The sequence below is a fragment of the Erythrolamprus reginae genome, chromosome 1, assembly GCF_031021105.1.
Source record: "Erythrolamprus reginae isolate rEryReg1 chromosome 1, rEryReg1.hap1, whole genome shotgun sequence".
Taxonomy (NCBI): Eukaryota; Metazoa; Chordata; class Lepidosauria; order Squamata; family Dipsadidae; genus Erythrolamprus; species Erythrolamprus reginae.
The window spans coordinates 257,897,512-257,916,185 of record NC_091950.1 but is presented as its reverse complement, the minus strand read 5'-3'; the positions used below and the strand labels follow the sequence as shown (position 1 = coordinate 257,916,185).

At 40.8% G+C, this 18,674-nt stretch overlaps 2 protein-coding genes across 6 annotated transcripts in view; one reads left to right on the top strand and one right to left on the bottom strand.

Annotated features, from left to right (window-relative positions):
• Positions 1 to 18,674, top strand: part of MCPH1 (microcephalin 1) — a 163,458-nt gene that overhangs the window by 33,666 nt on the left and 111,118 nt on the right. For 4 of the 5 annotated variants that reach the window (XM_070732872.1, XM_070732873.1, XM_070732874.1 and 1 more), the window contains 3 exons: positions 1,842 to 1,879; positions 5,697 to 5,859; positions 13,445 to 13,522. In XM_070732872.1, coding sequence (XP_070588973.1) covers positions 1,842 to 1,879; positions 5,697 to 5,859; positions 13,445 to 13,522 — 279 coding nt within the window. Of the gene's footprint in view, positions 1 to 1,841; positions 1,880 to 5,696; positions 5,860 to 6,688; positions 7,362 to 13,444; positions 13,523 to 18,674 lie in introns of those variants that run through there. The other variant, XM_070732876.1, reaches the window with a different exon arrangement.
• The window catches only part of ANGPT2 (angiopoietin 2), a 66,391-nt gene continuing 61,366 nt past the window's right edge, over positions 13,650 to 18,674 (bottom strand). The window contains exon 9 of the mRNA XM_070732877.1: positions 13,650 to 14,653. Within this exon, the coding sequence (XP_070588978.1) occupies positions 14,493 to 14,653 (161 nt within the window). The 3' untranslated portion in view covers positions 13,650 to 14,492. The remainder of the gene's footprint in view (positions 14,654 to 18,674) is intronic.

The window sequence follows — 18,674 nt, the reverse complement described above, 5'->3', positions numbered from 1 at the left end:
GACAGGCTACACTGAATTCTGCAGCATTTTATTACATATTCTTAGAATTGAAGTTTTTTGGATAAAAACCAACATTTGTAAAACCAACATTTGATTTGGCAGAACATAGTGTGCCATGCTACAGCCATGAAATGGATCCTATACTTTTAATTTTATTTTTCTGTAACTAAAGGATTGCGGAGTGTTCAGAGCCACCATTAGTCACCTGATTTAAAGGCAGGAGGATTTTCAGCTAAGCTAAGACTGCCTTTTCAACCCCTCCACTCACTCTCCTTTCTAATTCATGGAAACAAAATTTCCTTAAACTCTTCAATGAGCAGCAACACATTTTTAGCAAGCATCTGTCACAAAACATTTCATCTTCTAGTATTTGGATTTATTCTTCTCAAGGTCAAATGGTCTGTTTATTTACTATATAGACCAATAATGGCGAACCTATGGCACAGGTGCCACTGGTGGAAAGCGGGTCCATATCTGCTGGCACACGAGCAGTTGTCCTAGCTCAAGCATTGAATTCTGGGTATGGGCACTCGTGCATCCGTGATAGCACATGCCCATACTCTTTTGGCACCCGAGGAAAAAAGGATTCACCATCATTGATATAGACCTTTCCGTTTGGAGAAGGAGACGTTGTGTTTGCATTTTGTTCCTGGTTTTTCACAGACTTTTGGGGATATTTCACAGCTAAGTAAAAACTTGTGAACTGACTGGAACAGGTCTGGCTGTGACACTTCCACAGCTGTTCTTATCTGCTTTGCTTGTTTCTCGCAACTTTCAAGAACTGTTAACTGTCATTTACTCAGTTTAAAGTGTGTGCACAGCTTTATTTTGGATAAACGGCTTTTCTGTTTACAACAGCGTGTGTGTTTGAATTTACATTTCTGACTTAATTGGGGCTCATAACGTGAAGCCCAGCAGAACACTTATCTAGACAAGTTCGTAAGTAGAGGCGTTCTTAGGTAGAGGTACCACTGTAGAATGTTTTCACAGCATTCTTTCTTCCCCATTAAAGGTTAAAAAAATATGTTCAAGGATCATAAAAGTGTGCTAGTTTTTAGCACTGAGAGATATATAATGGTACCCTCTCTAACTTTGTAGCAGAGAACTTTGATACATGAAATTTTGATACAATTGATCCAGATAAATTATGGAGTGAAGATAAAGAAGGGAATGTAAATGACACACTTAACGGGTGATATAAAAATGATAAACATCCTGAGCATGCTTTTTATGAATTCACATTTCGAAGGTTTTTTCATGACAATGGGTATCCATATAGCTATCCAAAGCCTATTGAATATGAATACACTAATTCTTGTAGATTAGAATCACAGTCTGATGATGAGGAGGAGGAGGAGGAGAGGACCAGTAGAGAGATCCAAAATCGTGATCTAGTTTACATTTAATAGAGAAGATAAACCATGTTTCTGAATTTCTCAAACCATGTGGGGAAAACACCCAAGATACTGTTAGGAAGCTGATTGTACCCTTTTGGATTGGGGAATACTAATTTTTTCCCATTATTTTTTTCCCTCATAACTAGCCCTTTTTCATCTTGAGCCACCCTGAGTCTCATGAGAAGGGCGGCATAGAAACCGAATAAATAAATAAATAAACTGAGGACCACTCAGGAATTGCACACATGAAGATACCCTACATGGGTGCACAGGGCTCCTACGTGCGGGTATATTTATGACAAAAAGCTACAATTTGCTTCCTAAATGTTCAGATCTGTGAAAAAACTTTAATCTTTTTATGATTTAGATATTCATCAGAATTGGATATTGTCAAGAGCAAACAAATATGTTTATTTATTTTTCCTTCTTTGTTTAAATCTTTAGCCTTTGAGAACATTAGTCATGACAAGCATGTCGCCTGAGTAAGTACCAGGTATTATGATTATGTTTCTATGTACACATATTTTCATATCTTTGTAGTTCATAAAACTGTCTCTAGTATCCCCAAATGTTTAGATTTCACCTGAGCCAATGTGGCTTCTAATGCAGGTCTATGGCAACAGGGAATCAACACTTCCATTAACAGCTTAAATTTGTATGCTACAATCAGAAAAATATAGACATACCCAGACTTCAATCCCTAGGATTCAAATTACCATATTTTTTGGAGTACTAGATGCACCTTTTTTTCCCCTAAAAGAGGGTGGAAATGTTGGTGCGTCTTATACACCGAATACAGCCATTTTTGCTGTCCTGAAGTTCCGTCCCCATGTCCTATTTTTGGACAGAGGGTCTGGGAAGCCTGCAGAGGGCTGGGTGCTGCGGGTGACAAAAATGGCCCTATTTTTGCAAAAAACGGGCTGGGTTTTTGCCAGTTTTTTCACATAAATTGAGGCAGATTTGCCGTCCCCAATCCCCAGGAGCTCTCTCCAGGCTCCCCAGACCCTTGACCACCACATTTTGTGAAAAAATGGGGGGGAAACGACCAATTTTTCACAAAAATAGGGCTATTTCTACCATTCCCTAGCACCTAGGAACTTTCTGCAAGCTTCCCAGATCCTTTCCTCACCAAATTTTTGTGAAAGAATGTGTGAAAAAAGGTCCATTTTCCGCAAAAGTGGGGCTGCTTTTGCCTTCTAATTACCCCATCTAGCATGACTGAGGAGGAATTCTGGGAGCTGAAGTCCACTAGTCTTAAAGCTGTCAAGTTTGAAGACCTCTGTGTTGGGGATGCAAGGGTATTCAAACTTAGCAAGTTTAAGACTTGTGGACTTCAACCCCCATTCCTGAGCTAGCATGACTGGAGGAGGAATTCTGGGAGTTAAAGTCCAAAAGTATTAAAGCTGTCAAGTTTGAAGTCTGTAGAAAGTGTACATGTTTGTAAAAAATATACATGTTTGTAAAAAGTATTCTGCTACATTGGTATTTTATTAAATAATATATTACTACACCATTTGGTTCAGAATATTTTTTTTCTTTGTTTTCCACCTCTAAAATCTAGGTGCGTCTTGTACAGTATTCCCTCGATTTCCGCGGGGGATTCGTTCCGAGACTGCCCGCGAAAGTCAAATTTCCGCGAAGTAGAGATGCGGAAGTAAATACACCATTTTTGGCTATGGACAGTATCACAAGCCTTCCCTTAACACTTTAAACCCTTAAATTACCATTTCCCATTCCCTTAACAACCATTTACTCACCATTATTACTAATACTCACCATTGAATAAAACACTTAGTGATCCTGATATTTATAAACATAATTATTTATTAACAATATTTTTTATTTATTTTTTTCAAAAATTATTTGGCGATGACATATGATGTCATCGGGTGGGGAAAACCATGGCATAGGAAAAAAAAACCGTGAAGTATTTTTTTATTAATATTTTTTTGAAAAACCGTGGTATAGGCTATTCACAAAGTTTGAACCCGCGAAAATCGAGGGAACACTGTACTCCGAAAAATACAGTAGCTTTGAATATATAGTATAAATTTTCTAAGAGACTTAAAAGACATATTAATAATTTTAATTTAAATCATTTTTATATAAGAGGAATGAGTAAACTACTTTACATGGGACTTCAGTAAAAATATGATCCTTTTAAATATTTATGGATTTTGTTATAGAGATATGTAGGAAGCAACAAGTTTTTTACAATCTGCATGAATGATGAAAGAATGCATGCTTATTCAAAATTGCATTCACTGTGTGCTGTTACTTATTAACTTCTTCAAATTGCAGCATGAAATAAGATATTTGTATTAAAAAAATCAGATTTTTTTTTAAAAAAGCAATTCAAATATCAATTAATAGCAGCATCTACCATCCTGCTGTCCTGCCTCAGTAACCATCAAATCTTACATGTTCTCTCAATACCATTTTTATGACTTTCCTGTGGGAGCAAAATGGGGCCAACTGAACTACTAGAGAGTGCTATTGCCTCCAGAGAGAGACATTTTTCATGAGACCACTACCCCTCAATATTATTCATGAAAATGGGTGCCTTAAACATTCTTTCCTGGGATTAATAATAATAATAATAATAATAATAATAATAATAATAATTTATTAGATTTGTATGCCGCCCCTCTCCGAAGACTCGGGGCGGCTCACAACACGATAACGTAGATAAGAACTATGTACTTCTTATAATGGATAGAATGCTATTCATTATAAGAATGAGATACATGGGAGGATATATAGGATGAGATTCATGGGAGCCAAGCCATCTGGTTTAAAACTAGGATTTTGAATTTGATCCAGAATCTTATCAGAAAACAGTATAGCATTCAGAAGATTAGTGTCATCTAATTTTTATCTGCTAATAGGTGAGCTGCTAGATTCATTTTCAAAGGGACATAAGTTTAGCTTGAAGGTGATAAATTATCCTGATTTTTATTGCAGGCATACTTAAATAAATATGTGCAAAACATTCAAAAATAGAAACATTCCGACTCCTGAAACATTTGTTCCAACCAGGGTGTCCTGCAAACCTGGAAAACAGGGAAATCGGGGAATTATCAGGAAAATAGGCAGTTCGGAAAATACAGTGGTACCTCGGTTCTCGACCACAATCCGTTCCAGAAGTGTGGTTGAGAACCGATTTGGTCGAGAACCGAATTAATTTATCCCATAGGAAATAATGGAAATGGATTTAATTGGTTCCCAGCCCATTGACTTGCTGGGAACCAATTAAATCTACAGTATTTCCTCCATTTCCTATGGGATAAAGATCTGAGGGGACGGGGTGAGAGGGAATGGGAGTCGGAATCTCGACACGCCCCTCCTGACCACCCTCTTAACAGCCTCCCAGTCTCTACCTTGTAACTGCTCTAAGCTGCAGGAAGGTAGGGCTGGCTGCAATACCGGCAGCTTCGGGGGGCTCCTTTCCTCAGCGGTTCAGTTGGTTACCTCCAGGCAGCTGCACCAACTTTTTCTTTCCCGGTGGCGGCGGAGGCTCCAGCGGCTTCCCTTCATCACGTGACGTTCCTGATGCTGCTGCTGCTCCTCGAAGGGATAGTAGACAAAATTTTCTGCTCAGTATCCGAATTTTTGTTCGGATACTGAAGCAAATTTTTGCAGAAAATTTTGTTTGGTATCCGAAATGTACAAAAACCAAAGCGTTCGAGAACCGAGGTACCACTGTATCAGGGAATTCGTGAAAAGAACTGAATAAACCAGGGGAAAAAACAAACTATTAAAATGTTTAAATGTCAGGGGAAAATGTAAAAAAACAAAAAAAAGGATCGCGCTGCCTGGCAGAATCAAACATAAATGAGCATAACTGTGGCAACAACTTGCTTCCTCAGCTACCGATATTTCTCCATGGCTTAGCCATTTGGTATGACATCATCTACGACCACGCCTTAACTAGATTGCAAGTTTCAGGGAAATGTCAGGGAAATAGAGGGAAATGTCAGGGAATTTCGAAATGCTTTCCCCCTGGACACCCTGTCCAATCTCATTGGAAATATCTCAACATCAAATAGGGCTGTCTCAAACTCCATTTTACAAATAGAAAGAACTAGTTACTGAGGTCAACTTTCAATGAAGCAGGTCAAAAATAAACATACCTTTTGGCCATTTTAAAGTTTTGTACATAGCTCTTATAATAACGCTTATAACTTATAACTTATAAGAGTTTTCGGAGAGGGGCGGCATATAAATCCAATAAATGAAATGAAATTTATGTAGAAGTGTAATAAGTTATCAAGGTCTGTTCTCTGTTTCTTCTTAAAGAATGCAGAAAATAACTCTGCAGGTGCTGAAGAAGCTGGGTGGTTTTCTAACCTCTGATGAAGTATGCAAAAATACGAGTCATGTAATTGCAGGGAGCCCCCGCCGGACTTTAAATATACTTATGGGAATTGCTCGAGGTTGCTGGATTATCTGCTATGATTGGGTAAGTAATACAGATTACTATCAGTAGACTTTTTTCATTAAAATATGGTCATTATCTGATGACATTAATGATAAAGGAATATATAAGACACACAATGTGAAATATTAAATGAGCTGGGGTGGCGCAGCAGGTAGAGTGCTGTACTGCAGGCCACTGAAGCTGACTTGTAGATCTGAAGGTCAGCGGTTCAAATCTCATCACCGGCTCAAGGTTGACTCAGCCTTCCATCCTTCCGAGGTGGGTAAAATGAGGACCCGGATTGTGGGGGCAATAGGCTGGCTCTGTTAAAAAAGTGCTATTGCTAACATGTTGTAAGCCACCCTGAGTCTAAGGAGAAGGACGGCATAAAAATCAAATAAATAAATAATAAAGTGTTCCTCTTAATCGAGGTTGCTTAAGTTTAAGTATTAATTTTTATAGCAAAATAGGCATATAAATGTGCATAACATTATTACCACTTTTTAAAAAAGAACAGAAGGTGAATATTTCCTATAAACCAGGAGTGTGAAATATTTTTGTCATGTTTCACTTCTGTGGATGGTGGAGGTTTGCAAAGTGCATTTGGCCATATGAATACTTGTAGGTGGGACTGAAACATCCAGATTCATATGCATGGACTCACAAGAGTGAAAAACTGCTATAATTGTCATTAGTGATGGAGAGAAGAGGCCCCAAATATTCAAAAAGTTCCTGGTGACAGCTCACCCAGTGCAGTTTTGATTTATAAAAAAGAAAGAATGTTGGCAATTAATAAACAATGTTAGAGATAACACTACACTAGAATAATTTTGCAGTCAAAATGCTAAAATCCAGATTTTTTTCTAAACAGATCCTTCAATCTCTTCTGTTTTCCCCCCTCATACCAAAGTATACTGGAGGTACAAGAAATATAAGGAAATAAGAAAATCTCTTTGACAAAAATAACGGCTGGCTTACATTTTCCTGGACTTTCCTGTTCCTTGCTATAGATAAATTGGAGGCTCTAAAACTAGCTACTAAAATGTACAACTGCATGCCTTCTTTGTTAATATTTTCAACTAGTCATTGAAAATTACTCTTCTGACTGTAAAGAAATGTATTTATTTATGAGATTTAGCCTTCCTGCCATTACAAAATACCTACTGAAACAAGACAGTAACACAGGGACTCAAATTAATGATAAACTTGTATTCAAAGTATACATATTGATTTTCAAAGTAATAGAAGCAGAAGGCTGTAGTTTCTCATTTTCCCAGACTGGAGAGGAATCAAGTACAGCTGCAGAAACAGGAAAGCCTTTTAATGCCAAGGGATTTGTGTCACAGATGGATCGTATTTTCTGTAATCATATTCAAAGAAATTATCTCCATTCAGATGCTTTTGAATCAGGAGTGTAAATACAACTGATTACACTGTCTATTATTGTATGTTACATAATTTTTAAATTGCAACTTTTCTGTAGCTGATTATTTTTTTGTGGGGGGAAGGGGTGGACTATATAGTATAGTGTTTAACCTATTCAATGCTGCCTTCCCTGTTTTATTTGTATTATGGTACCTGTAAACTGAGTATTTTTCTCACAGGTTTTTAATTACTAAATCCATTCTGACTTGAATACCTAGAGGCACATGATCCAATCTCAAGATATAGAGCTGTGTAGTATTTGGAGAACTCGTGCTATAAGATGTTAAGGATGTAAGGGTGAACCTTAATTTCAGGTGGAATGGAGAGAGGTCCCTGAGATTTTGTGATAAAGCCCAGGGGAGGGGGGGTGTATCTATTCCAATAAGTTATATATTTTCTATTAGAGCCAAGTTGAGAGGAAAATTGTATTGCCTTGTTTTTTACTGTCAGCTGGCCCCAAAATATGATGGAGGAAAGAATTTAATAGTGTTTTTTTAAGATATCTCAGAATTCTACTAAGATGTTATAAACACCTTTTCATCTGAAGTACTGCAGTTAAGGAATATGTATATACAGTAGTACCTCGGTACTCGACCACAATTCGTTCCAGAAGTGTGGTCGAGAACCGATTTGGTCGAGTACCGAATTTATTTATCCCATAGGAAATAATGGAAATGGATTTAATTGGTTCCCAGCCCCTGTTAACTCGCTGTGAACCTATTAAATCTATTTTCTTTATTTCCAATGGGAGAAATAAATTCGGTACTCCAAGCTGCAGGAAAGGTGGGGGCTGCTGCAATCCCGGCAGCTTTGGGGGGCTCTTTTCCTCATTGCTTCTTTTTATTACCTGTAAGCAGCTTCAAAAACTTTCTCCTTCCCTGTGGCTGCAACAGCGGCGGCTTCCCTTCCAGTAGCAACAGCGCCGGGAAGTCACGTAATGAAGGGAAGCTGCTGGAGCAGCAGCAACTGCTGAGATGGCTCCGGCGGCTTCCCTTCATCACGTGACGTTCCCGGCGCTGTTGCTACTCGAAGGGAAGCCGCTGCTGTTGCAGCCACAGGGAAGGAGAAAGTTTTTGAAGCTGCTTACAGGTAATAAGAGGAAGCAATGAGGAAAGGAGCCCCCAGAAGCTGCCAAGATTACAGCAGCCCCCACCCTTCCTGCAGCTTGGAGCTCTTAGAGAGCTCCTCAGCCCCCTGAAGCTGCCGGGATTACAGCAGCCCCCACCCCTCCTGCAGCTTGGAGCTCTTAGAGAGCTCCTCAGCCCCCTGAAGCTTCCGGGATTACATTTCGGATAATGAACAAAATTTTCACTGGCTGTTCGGTATCTGAATTTTTGTTCAGATACCGAAGCAAATTTTTGCTGAAAATTTTGTTCGTTATCCGAAATGTAGGAGAAACAAAGCGTTCGAGTACCGAGGTACCACTGTATATCTATTTATATAGATACTTATATAGACTGTATAGAGATACAGTATATTGTAGTTAAGGAATATGTATATATTCTTTAACTACAGTACATAGATATATATTATCTATTTAGAGATATATAACAGATAGTTTATACCAAGATTGTATTATTATTATTTATTATTATTTATTAGATTTGTATGCCGCCCCTCTCCGTAGACTCGGGGCGGCTCACAACAACAATAAAACAATATATAACAAATCTAATAATTAAAAGTCACTAAAAAACCCTTATTAAAAAAGAAAACATACACACAAACATACCATGCATAAACTGTATAGGCGCAGGGGAGATGTCTCAGTTCCCCCCTACTTGGCGGCAGAGGTGGGTTTTAAGGAGTTTACGAAAGACAAGGAGGGTGGGGGCAATTCTAATCTCCAGGGGGAGCTGGTTCCAGAGGGTCGGGGCCGCCTTAGAGAAGGCTCTTCCCCTGGGTCCCGCCAGACAACATTGTTTAGTCGATGGGATCCAGAGAAGGCCAACTCTGTGGAACCTAATCAGTCGCTGGGATTCGTGCGGCAGAAGGCGGTCTCTGAGATATTCTGGCCCGATGCCACAAAGGGCTCTATAGGTCATAACCAACACTTTGAATTGTGACCGGAAACTGATCGGCAACCAATGCAGACTGCGGAGTGTTGGTGTGACATGGGCATACCTAGGGAAGCCCACGATTGCTCTCGCAGCTGCATTTTGCACGATCTGAAGTTTCCGAACACTCTTCAAAGGTAGCCCCATGTAGAGAGCATTACAGTAGTCGAACCTCGAGGTGATGAGGGCATGAGTGACTGTGAGCAGTGACTCTCGGTCCAAATAGGGCCACAACTGGTGCACCAGGCGAACCTTGGCAAACGCCTGCCTCGCCACAGCTGAAAGCTGGTTTTCTAATGTTAGCTGTGGATCGAAGAGGACGCCCAAGTTGCGAACCCTCTCTGAGGGGGTCAATAATTCCCCCCCCCCAGGATGATGGACGGATAGATGGAATAGTCCTTGGGAGGCAAAACCCACAGCCACTCCATCTTATCAGGGTTGAGTTTGAGTCTGTTGACACCCATCCAGACCCCAACAGCCTCCAGGCACCGGCACATCCCTTCCACTGCTTCGCTGACTGGACATGGGGTGGAGATGTACAGCTGGGTATCATCAGCGTACTGATGATACCTCACCCCATGCCCCATGATCTCACCCAGCGGTTTCATGTAGATATTAAATAGCAGGTGGGAGAGGACCGACCCCTGAGGCACCCCACAAAGGAGCAATCTAGAGGTCGACCTCTGACCCCCCACTAACACCGACTGCGACCGACCGAAGAGGTAGGTTGAGAATCACTGAAGGACAGTGCCTCCCACTCCCAACTCCTGCTGCCGGCGCAGAAGGATACCATGGTTGATGGTATCAAAAGCCACTGAGAGGTAGAGAAGCACCAGGACAGAGATCATCCATCAACGCGACCAAAGCAGTTTCCGTGCTATAGCCGGGCCTGAATCCTGACTGCTGAGGGCCTAGATAATCAGCTTCTTCCAAGGACCGTTGGAGTTGGAGCGCCACCACCTTCTCAACAACCTTCCCTATAAAGGGAAGGTTGGAGACTGGATGATAGTTGTTAAGAATGGCTGGGTCCAGGGAAGGCTTCTTGAGGAGGGGGCGCATAAGTGCCTCCTTGTAAGGAGCCAGAAAGGACCCCCTCCCCAGAGAAGCATTGACAATCTCCTGGACCCAGCTCCGTGTCACCTCCCTGCTGGCCGAAACCAGCCAAGAGGGACACGGATCCAGTAAGCAGGTGGCGGAGCTCACAGCTCCAATGGCCTTGTCCACTTCATCAAGTGTCACCCAGATGGACAAGTACGGGCCCCAGTCACCTCGACTGACTCGTTGTCAGTCGACTCTGTTATCCAATCGGAGTCGAGGTTCATCCAGATCCAAGCGGCTTTACCAGCGAAAAATATGTTAACATCCTCGGCACTACTCTGCAAGGCCTCCCCAACTCCCCCCTGATTAAGAATGGAGCGGGTCACCCTAAACAGAGCGGCTGGGCGAGATTCCGCTGATGCAATCAAGGTGGCTTGATACGCGCATCTTGCCGCCTTGAGTGTCACTTTGTAAGTCTTAATATGAGCTCTTACAAGCGTTCAATCGGATTCGGACTTACTCTTCCTCCATCACTTCTCTAGACATCTCTTCTGGCGTTTCAACTCCCGGAGCTCCTCGTTGAACCATGGAGCTCTACAGGGTCTAGCGCCATGGAGAGGTCACAACGGCGCAATCTGGTCAAGAGCCTCTGCTGCAGCCTTGTTCCAGGCCTCAGCAAGAGACTCTGCCGAACTATGGACGATTGCATCTGGAATAACCCCAAGCGCCTTCTGAGTCCATCCGGCGTCTGGGGCAGAACCACCTAGTCAGTTCCGCCTCCCTGCGGGGAAGGATTGGAGCCAGGAAGTCAAGTCGCAATAGAAAATGATCTGACCATGACAAAGGCAACACTTCTAAGCCCCTTAGTCTCAGACCATTGCTCAATTGCTCAGAGAGGAATACCATGTCGTGTGCATGCCCCCCCTCGTTAGTCGGACCTATTACTCGAATCAGGTCCATGGCTGTCATGGTGGCCATGAACTCCTGCGCTTGCCCAGAGGTTTCGCCGAGCGACGGTAGGTTAAAGTCCCCCAAGACAATGAGTCTGGGGAACCCCACTGCCAACCCGGCTACCTCCTCAAGCAGCACAGGCAGGACTGTTGACATGCAGCTGGGAGGCAGGTACGTGAGCAACAAGCCCACCTGAACCCCCAAGTCCAACTTCACCAGGAGGGACTCCCAACCCGCAATCTCTGGAGCAACGAGTCTACGCAAGCAAAGGCTCTCCCTGGCTATAATAGCCACTCCTCCCCCCACTTCCCTGGGGTCGAGGCTGATGCAATACCTGGAAGCCAGCTGGGCAAATTTCAGAGAGAGGAACTCCTCCCTCTGGGCCCAGCCAGGTTTCAGTCACACATGCCAGGTCGGACTCCTCATCCAGGATCAAATCCCAGATGAGGAGAGCTTTATTTACCACCAACCTGGCATTGAGTAGCAGCAACCTGAGCCCAGGGCCAGAATTACACTCGTTACCAATATCCTGAGTTGAGCTCATGGAACCGGAACCAGGGATCGCTATTAAGCAGTGGTCCCTTGTTCCCCTAGAACGGCTAGCTCTGTATGCAGAATATTTCAGTTTCTTATCTAATATTTAATGCTTCTGGGCCATTCATTCTAGTATGATTTAATGGGAAATATGACAAGATTCAGCAAGTATTTCACATGCAACAAATGATGATTCAGCAAATGTTTTTCTTCAGATAATAAGAGTATTAAATATTTTTACAGGTGAAAAATATGAAAGAGAACACTCACCGTTTATATTTTTAAAAGAGGGGCTAGTAAAGGAAATAGCACATTTAACTAGATAACCACAGAGGATGTCATTTTGTTCCTGTGGAAAAAGTCATTGACTAGATTTAAACTGCATTTGTTTTGATCTTTTGTTATAGCCTCTTTGTAATGTTCCTTCCGGGACTGGGCACATTAAATCACTGTTTTGAACATACCAGCTGTTGACCACTGATCAAATGATGAACAGCATTAATTGTTTCTCTTATTTTGTATATGTACAGTTTAGGACTTAGGAAGGGATTTGGGAGCGGAGAATCTGGAACTTATTAACAGAGATTCATACAAGAAATAGTGTTCTTGAGACATATATCAAATATTTCAACTGTGCTTTGTGAAGGAACTATTTTGTAGCAAATTAGCAATTTCCAGAACTAATTAATCTTAGGCAAAGCATTTATAGATGTTGGCAACTATCTAAAGAAATTGTGAGAAAAGTGGGTGACACTTCAACCTATGCACTGAGAATTTTCTGGTTTCCATCAGATCTCCTCCCTAGCTGTATCCATTAAGATTTAAGACTTGGAAAGTCCTCTAATTCACTCATAAGGAATACTTTGGGGCAGATAGAGTGGGCTATGTAAGAAAAACATTTGTATTCACTGTCTTGCCATTGGATACAAGGCCGTGGTTTTAAATCAATTTCTCTGATGGCACAGGAACAGTGGTTTAATGCACATTGATTTACCAACTGATTTTCAGTGTCCTCAAATATGTTCTGTTCATCTAGTCTAAACTCTTTAATAAGCTTGATGTTCTATTGCACAACCCTCTGGGGCCAGGTTCATGAACTGATTCTATATATATACTAAAAGCTCTTGTTTGAATCCTGCTCTGAGACTAATGAATTTGCTACTGCAGGAAATTTTAATAAAGAAGAAGAAAATTGACAACTTCTTCACATGGTTTAAACATTGGGGCTACACTTCCTTGAACAGACATTTCCTTGTTTATTCGTGCAACAAATTTGCTTCCAAAAAGCTTTGTGATTAAGTGTGATTAAGGTCTGTTGACTGAGCCAAGTATACAAATATATTCAAACTCCATGCTGTATTGATTATATCTTTAAACATCTGTTTAAGACTGCACATAGTCTACAAACTTAGAAGTCTGTTTCTATTGTAGGCTAAACTTTTGATGAGATTTCAATAAAGTAAAATATACTGTACCCAGCGTGTAGCTAAAGCATAGTTATCAGGGCTGTGTGAAACAAAGCGTGACTATGTTAACTATTTCGCTGTTAATTATCTTACTACCAGCTACTTTACACATTTTGAATAGAGCTATTAATTCTTAGTGGTTCCATCACTGTCTAGGTTTTGTGGTCTCTGGAATATGGCTATTGGATTTCTGAAGAGCCATTTGAATTGTCAGTGGATTTCCCTGCAGCTCCTGTAAGTAATATTTTGCTTTTTAACTTATCATAGAATATGATAATGATTTGATTGTCATATATCAAAGTATAAACAATGCAAAATGTTCACAGGGAACTGTATATCAACTAATCCCAAATCAATGTTATTCAAGAGATGTTCAAACTTTTAATTAGCAATTTCCCTTTAAGCTAAAGTATATTTTAAACTGTCCAAAATACTGAGAAATTATAATTAAGAAGTATTATTTTAACAGAAAAGAACAAGAAAGAACAGCCCAATATTCTTATACATTATACTGAGTTCACATGTAGAGTTCTATAAATTGCAAAGGTATTTTGAGCTTTAGAATACCTATATAAATATCTGATATGCAAGGTATAAAAATAGTGGTCTGTTATATGCTCAGTATTGGATTTTAAAGGAAAGACATTTAAATACATACATATTTTTATAAGTCATTAAATATACTATGTGCTACCAAATATCTTTGAATATGTGACTACTAAAGGCAATAATCTAGATATAGGCATTAATTACAAAATATTTACATAATTACAGCGAACAGCATGAATAATAAGATACAATATAGTTTACAAAACAGTGTTCTTTTTAAAATAGCAATTGAAAGTTCAATTGTAAGATATAAAGTAATGTTTAAGACTGAAGAAATTTTAGATAATCTAGATATATTTCACAGTTCCAGTTAAGCACAAACTTCATAAATGTTCATGAAAACAAAGTTCTTAAGGTCCTGCAGAATCCTTCTAACATTCTCTTTTTAAAATCATTATTAGTTTGGTTATTTCTTCTTACATGACTGAACTGTGATGAAATTCAGCAATGCTGAAATCAGGAGTAGAAACACTGATACCTTTAGGATGCATTTGTATGTTGTTCAGGCAGAAAAATTGGTCATAGTGTATCCATATTGTCAAAATATATTAGAATTATGTCGACATAATTTTCCAAAAAAAAATTGTAGACTTTTTTAGAAATCCGTTGGGCGGATCATCATAGTTGTGGCCTTTAGAGAATAGCCTGCTCCTTTCCAGTAGTACCATTTAATCCCTTTAAATTTGTTAGTGTTCTGTCGCAGTGGATAGTATAGACCATTTAGATTGGAGGGTCCACATGCATCGAACCACCATCCTATATAAAAATAAAAGAAAACACACAAAAACAGATTCACATATTTATATTATCTATAAGCTAGATGTACAACTTTATTTTTAAAACAGTTAATTAAAATATTCATACATAAATGACATCTTTTCCATATTTCTACCTCATCTTTACCTTCCAAGTGCTAATTCAGAGCACACTTCTGACATGTTTAAAGGTCTAAACATGAAAAGCCTCATGAAAGAGGCAACTCTTAAAGCCAGTGTTTGTATTATAGAAACCATCTTGATCCTTTATTTTCACTATGATATCACTATCATCAGGGTTGTGTTTGAACTTGGGGCAAAGTGGCCAGCTTGATGTCACTCGTGTCAGGTATGCTTGTCGTGGCCGGAGCACTCTGCCAGAGAAAACGGGCTCCCAAGCTCCATTTTCTGCTTCGACAGCCTCCTGCAACCCTTTGCCACCAAAAACAGCTCAAAAGGATCTGCATGTGGCCCTCACAAACTCCGTTTTTGCTGACAGAAGCACCATGGGGCAATCCTTCACTGTTTCCAAGGCAGCCTCACGGGCCAGATCTAAGCACCCCAGGGACCAGCTCCCAAGCTTTGAGTTTGATACCCCTGCATTAAAACATAGTATGTCTATAATTTCCTGGGGACTTCCAGGGAGCAATGGCACATTAAAAACATTCTGCGAGAGTGAAGCCAATAACTGCAATCCATACAATGTCTCTTCATGAGGAAATTGTAAGACAGCAATCTTTGATCACTTTTAGAGTTTTGGGAACTGAAGGAAACACAGTTTAGAGCCGTGATGGCAAACCTATGGCATATCGGATGGCAAGCGAGATGTTGCCCCTTGTCAGTCCAGCGTGCATGTGCACATTGGCCAGCTGTTTTTCGGTCTTGGGAAAGGCCGTTTCGCCCTCCAAATGCTGCAGGGAAGCTACTCTGAAGCCTGGAGTGCAAAAAACACCACCCAATGACAAACCAGAAGTTCAGAAAACGCACTTCTCATTTTTGCACTCTGGAGGGTTCTGGGAGCTTTCCTGAAGCCCCGGAGTGCAAAAGCAGCACAACAGGCAAACCGGAAGTTTGGAAAAGACAGTTCTAGTTTGCCTGTTGTGCTGTTTTTTGCACTCCGGGGCTTCAGGAAGCTTCCCTGAACCCTCCAGAATGCAAAAAAATAGCACAACGCAAACGGAAAGTGCATTTTTCTAAACTTCCGGTTTGCCCATTTTTTCATGTCCCAGGCTTCAGTGAGGCCTGGGTATATATGTAGAAATGGGGGGAATGTGTGCATGTGTGGGGGCAGCACAGGGTGGTGGTGCGCATGCATGGAGGGGAGGGTTATGGGCATAGGCATGCATGGTAGCACACCTCCATGCACCTCTTTTGGCACGCAAGCCAAAAAAGGTTCACCATCACTGGTTTAGAGCTTTCAAAAGGACGCCGAGTTTGCATACTTTCTTTCCTAACCATTTTTCAGAATTGCTTGTTAATGCATTGTTTTGATACTAAGAATCCTCAGAAAGGCAAATTTTCATTACACCAGGTGAGTTTTCTCCTAAATTTGATGACAAGAGTTTTATGCAAGGACTTAAAAAATTCTTATTTTTGAATAAACAGCAAAAGGCTGATTAAAACATTGATCTCAGAAAGTTCTAAATGAATTATGGAGAAAGATTTTGAAACTAATTGTAAGAAACCCTCCTATGAGTAATTGTTGCTTAAAACTAGATTGGTCTGCTGGTTAAAACACCAGGCTAGAAACTAGAAGATTGTGTTCTTGTCTCACCTCAGTCTTGAAAGCCAGTGATATTGTTACAAGGAAAAGAGAAGAAAGAAGGAGTGTTATGTTCTGTATATTCACTGCTTTGATTTACTTATAAAATATGAAGGTTAGATAAAAATCTAATAGATAATAAATTAAGAAAAAAATGATGAGGGATTTTGAAGGTTGGACACTAGAGGGAGCTAGAAAGAACTAAAACTATAATTAAAGGAAAAGTGATACATTAATATAGAATGGAGGAAAAAATATCTGATCTTAAAAGAATTTGAGGATAATTGGGAACAACGCACTCAGAAATTATTCTTAAAATTATGTGCCATTATAAAAATGGATTCAGAAATAATATCGAAGATGAACAGATTTTACTGAATAAAACAAACTAGGGCAAATATTCTGAAAGTGGATTTTAAAATGTCAGACTGCAAGAATGATACAAAAAATGTTACATTGGATTTACAACTGAAACTGGCTGGTATCTTAATGATTAAAGGGGACAGAACATTATTACTCAGAATGGCATGGATAACTTTCTTATCTTGGATTTACAAAAAAAGATATTAAACCTATAAAGCAGTTTCTAGCAGGAGGCAAAATGGTAAGAAATTGACTTTTAGGACACTAAAGGGACTAAAGATCAAGAGTCTTTAAAGGAGATGGAATGAATACAAAGTTGATTTATTTGATCAAGATTAACAGCATATATGTTGCTTCTGATAGTTGATAAAACCACATCAGATACCTGTACAATTAGCACAGGGGCCCCTAGGCTGTGTGCTCTTTCCACTTCTTTCTGTATACCAATGACTGGATCTCTAACAATCTATTTGTTAAACTACTGAAGTTCGCAGATGACACAACAGTGGTGCGACTAGAACAATCTGGAACTGAATACACTCAAAACCGTAGAAATGGTGGTAGACTTTGGGAGAAAGTAGTTAGCATACAGCATGGAAAAAGGGGATATACAGTGATCTCTCGGTTAGCGCGGGGGTTACGTTCCAAGACCTCCCGCGCTAACCGATTTCCGCGTTATACTGGATGCGGAAGTAAAAACCACCATCTGCGCATGTGCGCCATTTTTTTCATGGCCGCACATGCGCAGATGGTGGAGTTTGCGTGTGGGCGGCAGGGAAGACCAAGGGAAGTTTCCTTCAGCCACCCAACAGCTGATCTGCTCCGCAGCGCGGAAGCAGCGAGGAGCCGAAGATGGGGTAAAGGCAAAGGGGAAACCCCATCTTCGGCTCCTCGCTGCTGCCGCGCTGCGGAGCGGATCAGGTGTTGGGCGGCTGAAGGAACCTTCCCTTGGTCTTCCTGCCGCCCAGGCAAAGGGGAAACTCCAAGATCGCTTGCCGCTTGCCGCTTTGCAGCTTGGAGCCTTGCTTCGCCTCCTTCGCTGCAATAGGCAAGCGGCAAGCGGCAAGCGATCTTGAGAAAGAGAGAGAAAGGAGGGCGACTTGCCAGTCCACGCCCCCCTGGATGAACAGCCTCGCATGGCCCCAGCACCGGGCTCCGCTGTTGCCTCCGCCCCCATTCGGCTCTGCAGCTGAGAGGCCTTCCCGGCAGAGCCCTCCCCAACAGCTCCCGCTGCCAGCGCAAAAAAGAAAAGAAAAAGAAATCCCCAAAAGAGGCAGGCACAAAGCGGGGGCACAAGGGGAGCTGCCCGGCAGAGGTTGCTTTTTTTCTTCTCGTGGGCAAGTGGAGGGGGGGAGAGAGAAGGGAGGAAGAGAGTGTGAGAGAGGAAGAAAGAGAGAGAGAAATGATAGAAAAAAGGGGAGAAAAAAGAGAAATGAGAAAATGATTGAAGCATAGTAACAGGAAAGAAAGAGAAAGAGACAGAGAAGTGACTCTTGGTGATGACGTATGACGTCATCGGGTGGGAAAAACCGTGGTACAGTATAGCAAAAAAACCGTGGAGTATTTTTTAATTAATATTTTGTGAAAAACCGCGTTGCAGCGTTTCGCACTAATCGAGACCGTGCTAATCGAGGGATCACTGTAATGGTACATGAGAGCTAATTTGCATACTGGTATATAGTTGGCTTTGGCAGTTGGAACGGAGAATTCTTTTCATTTGTATGTTGACTGTTGGTGAATCTGCATCATAGAAAGCAGAGTTCATGAGGGAATATATATATAATATTCATAGATGGAATATTTATGATTAGGATAGGATCTAAATGAAGTACAAGGATTGTGTATGTATGTTATTATTTGAGAAGAGAAATATATTTCTCCTGTCAAGTTGTTATTT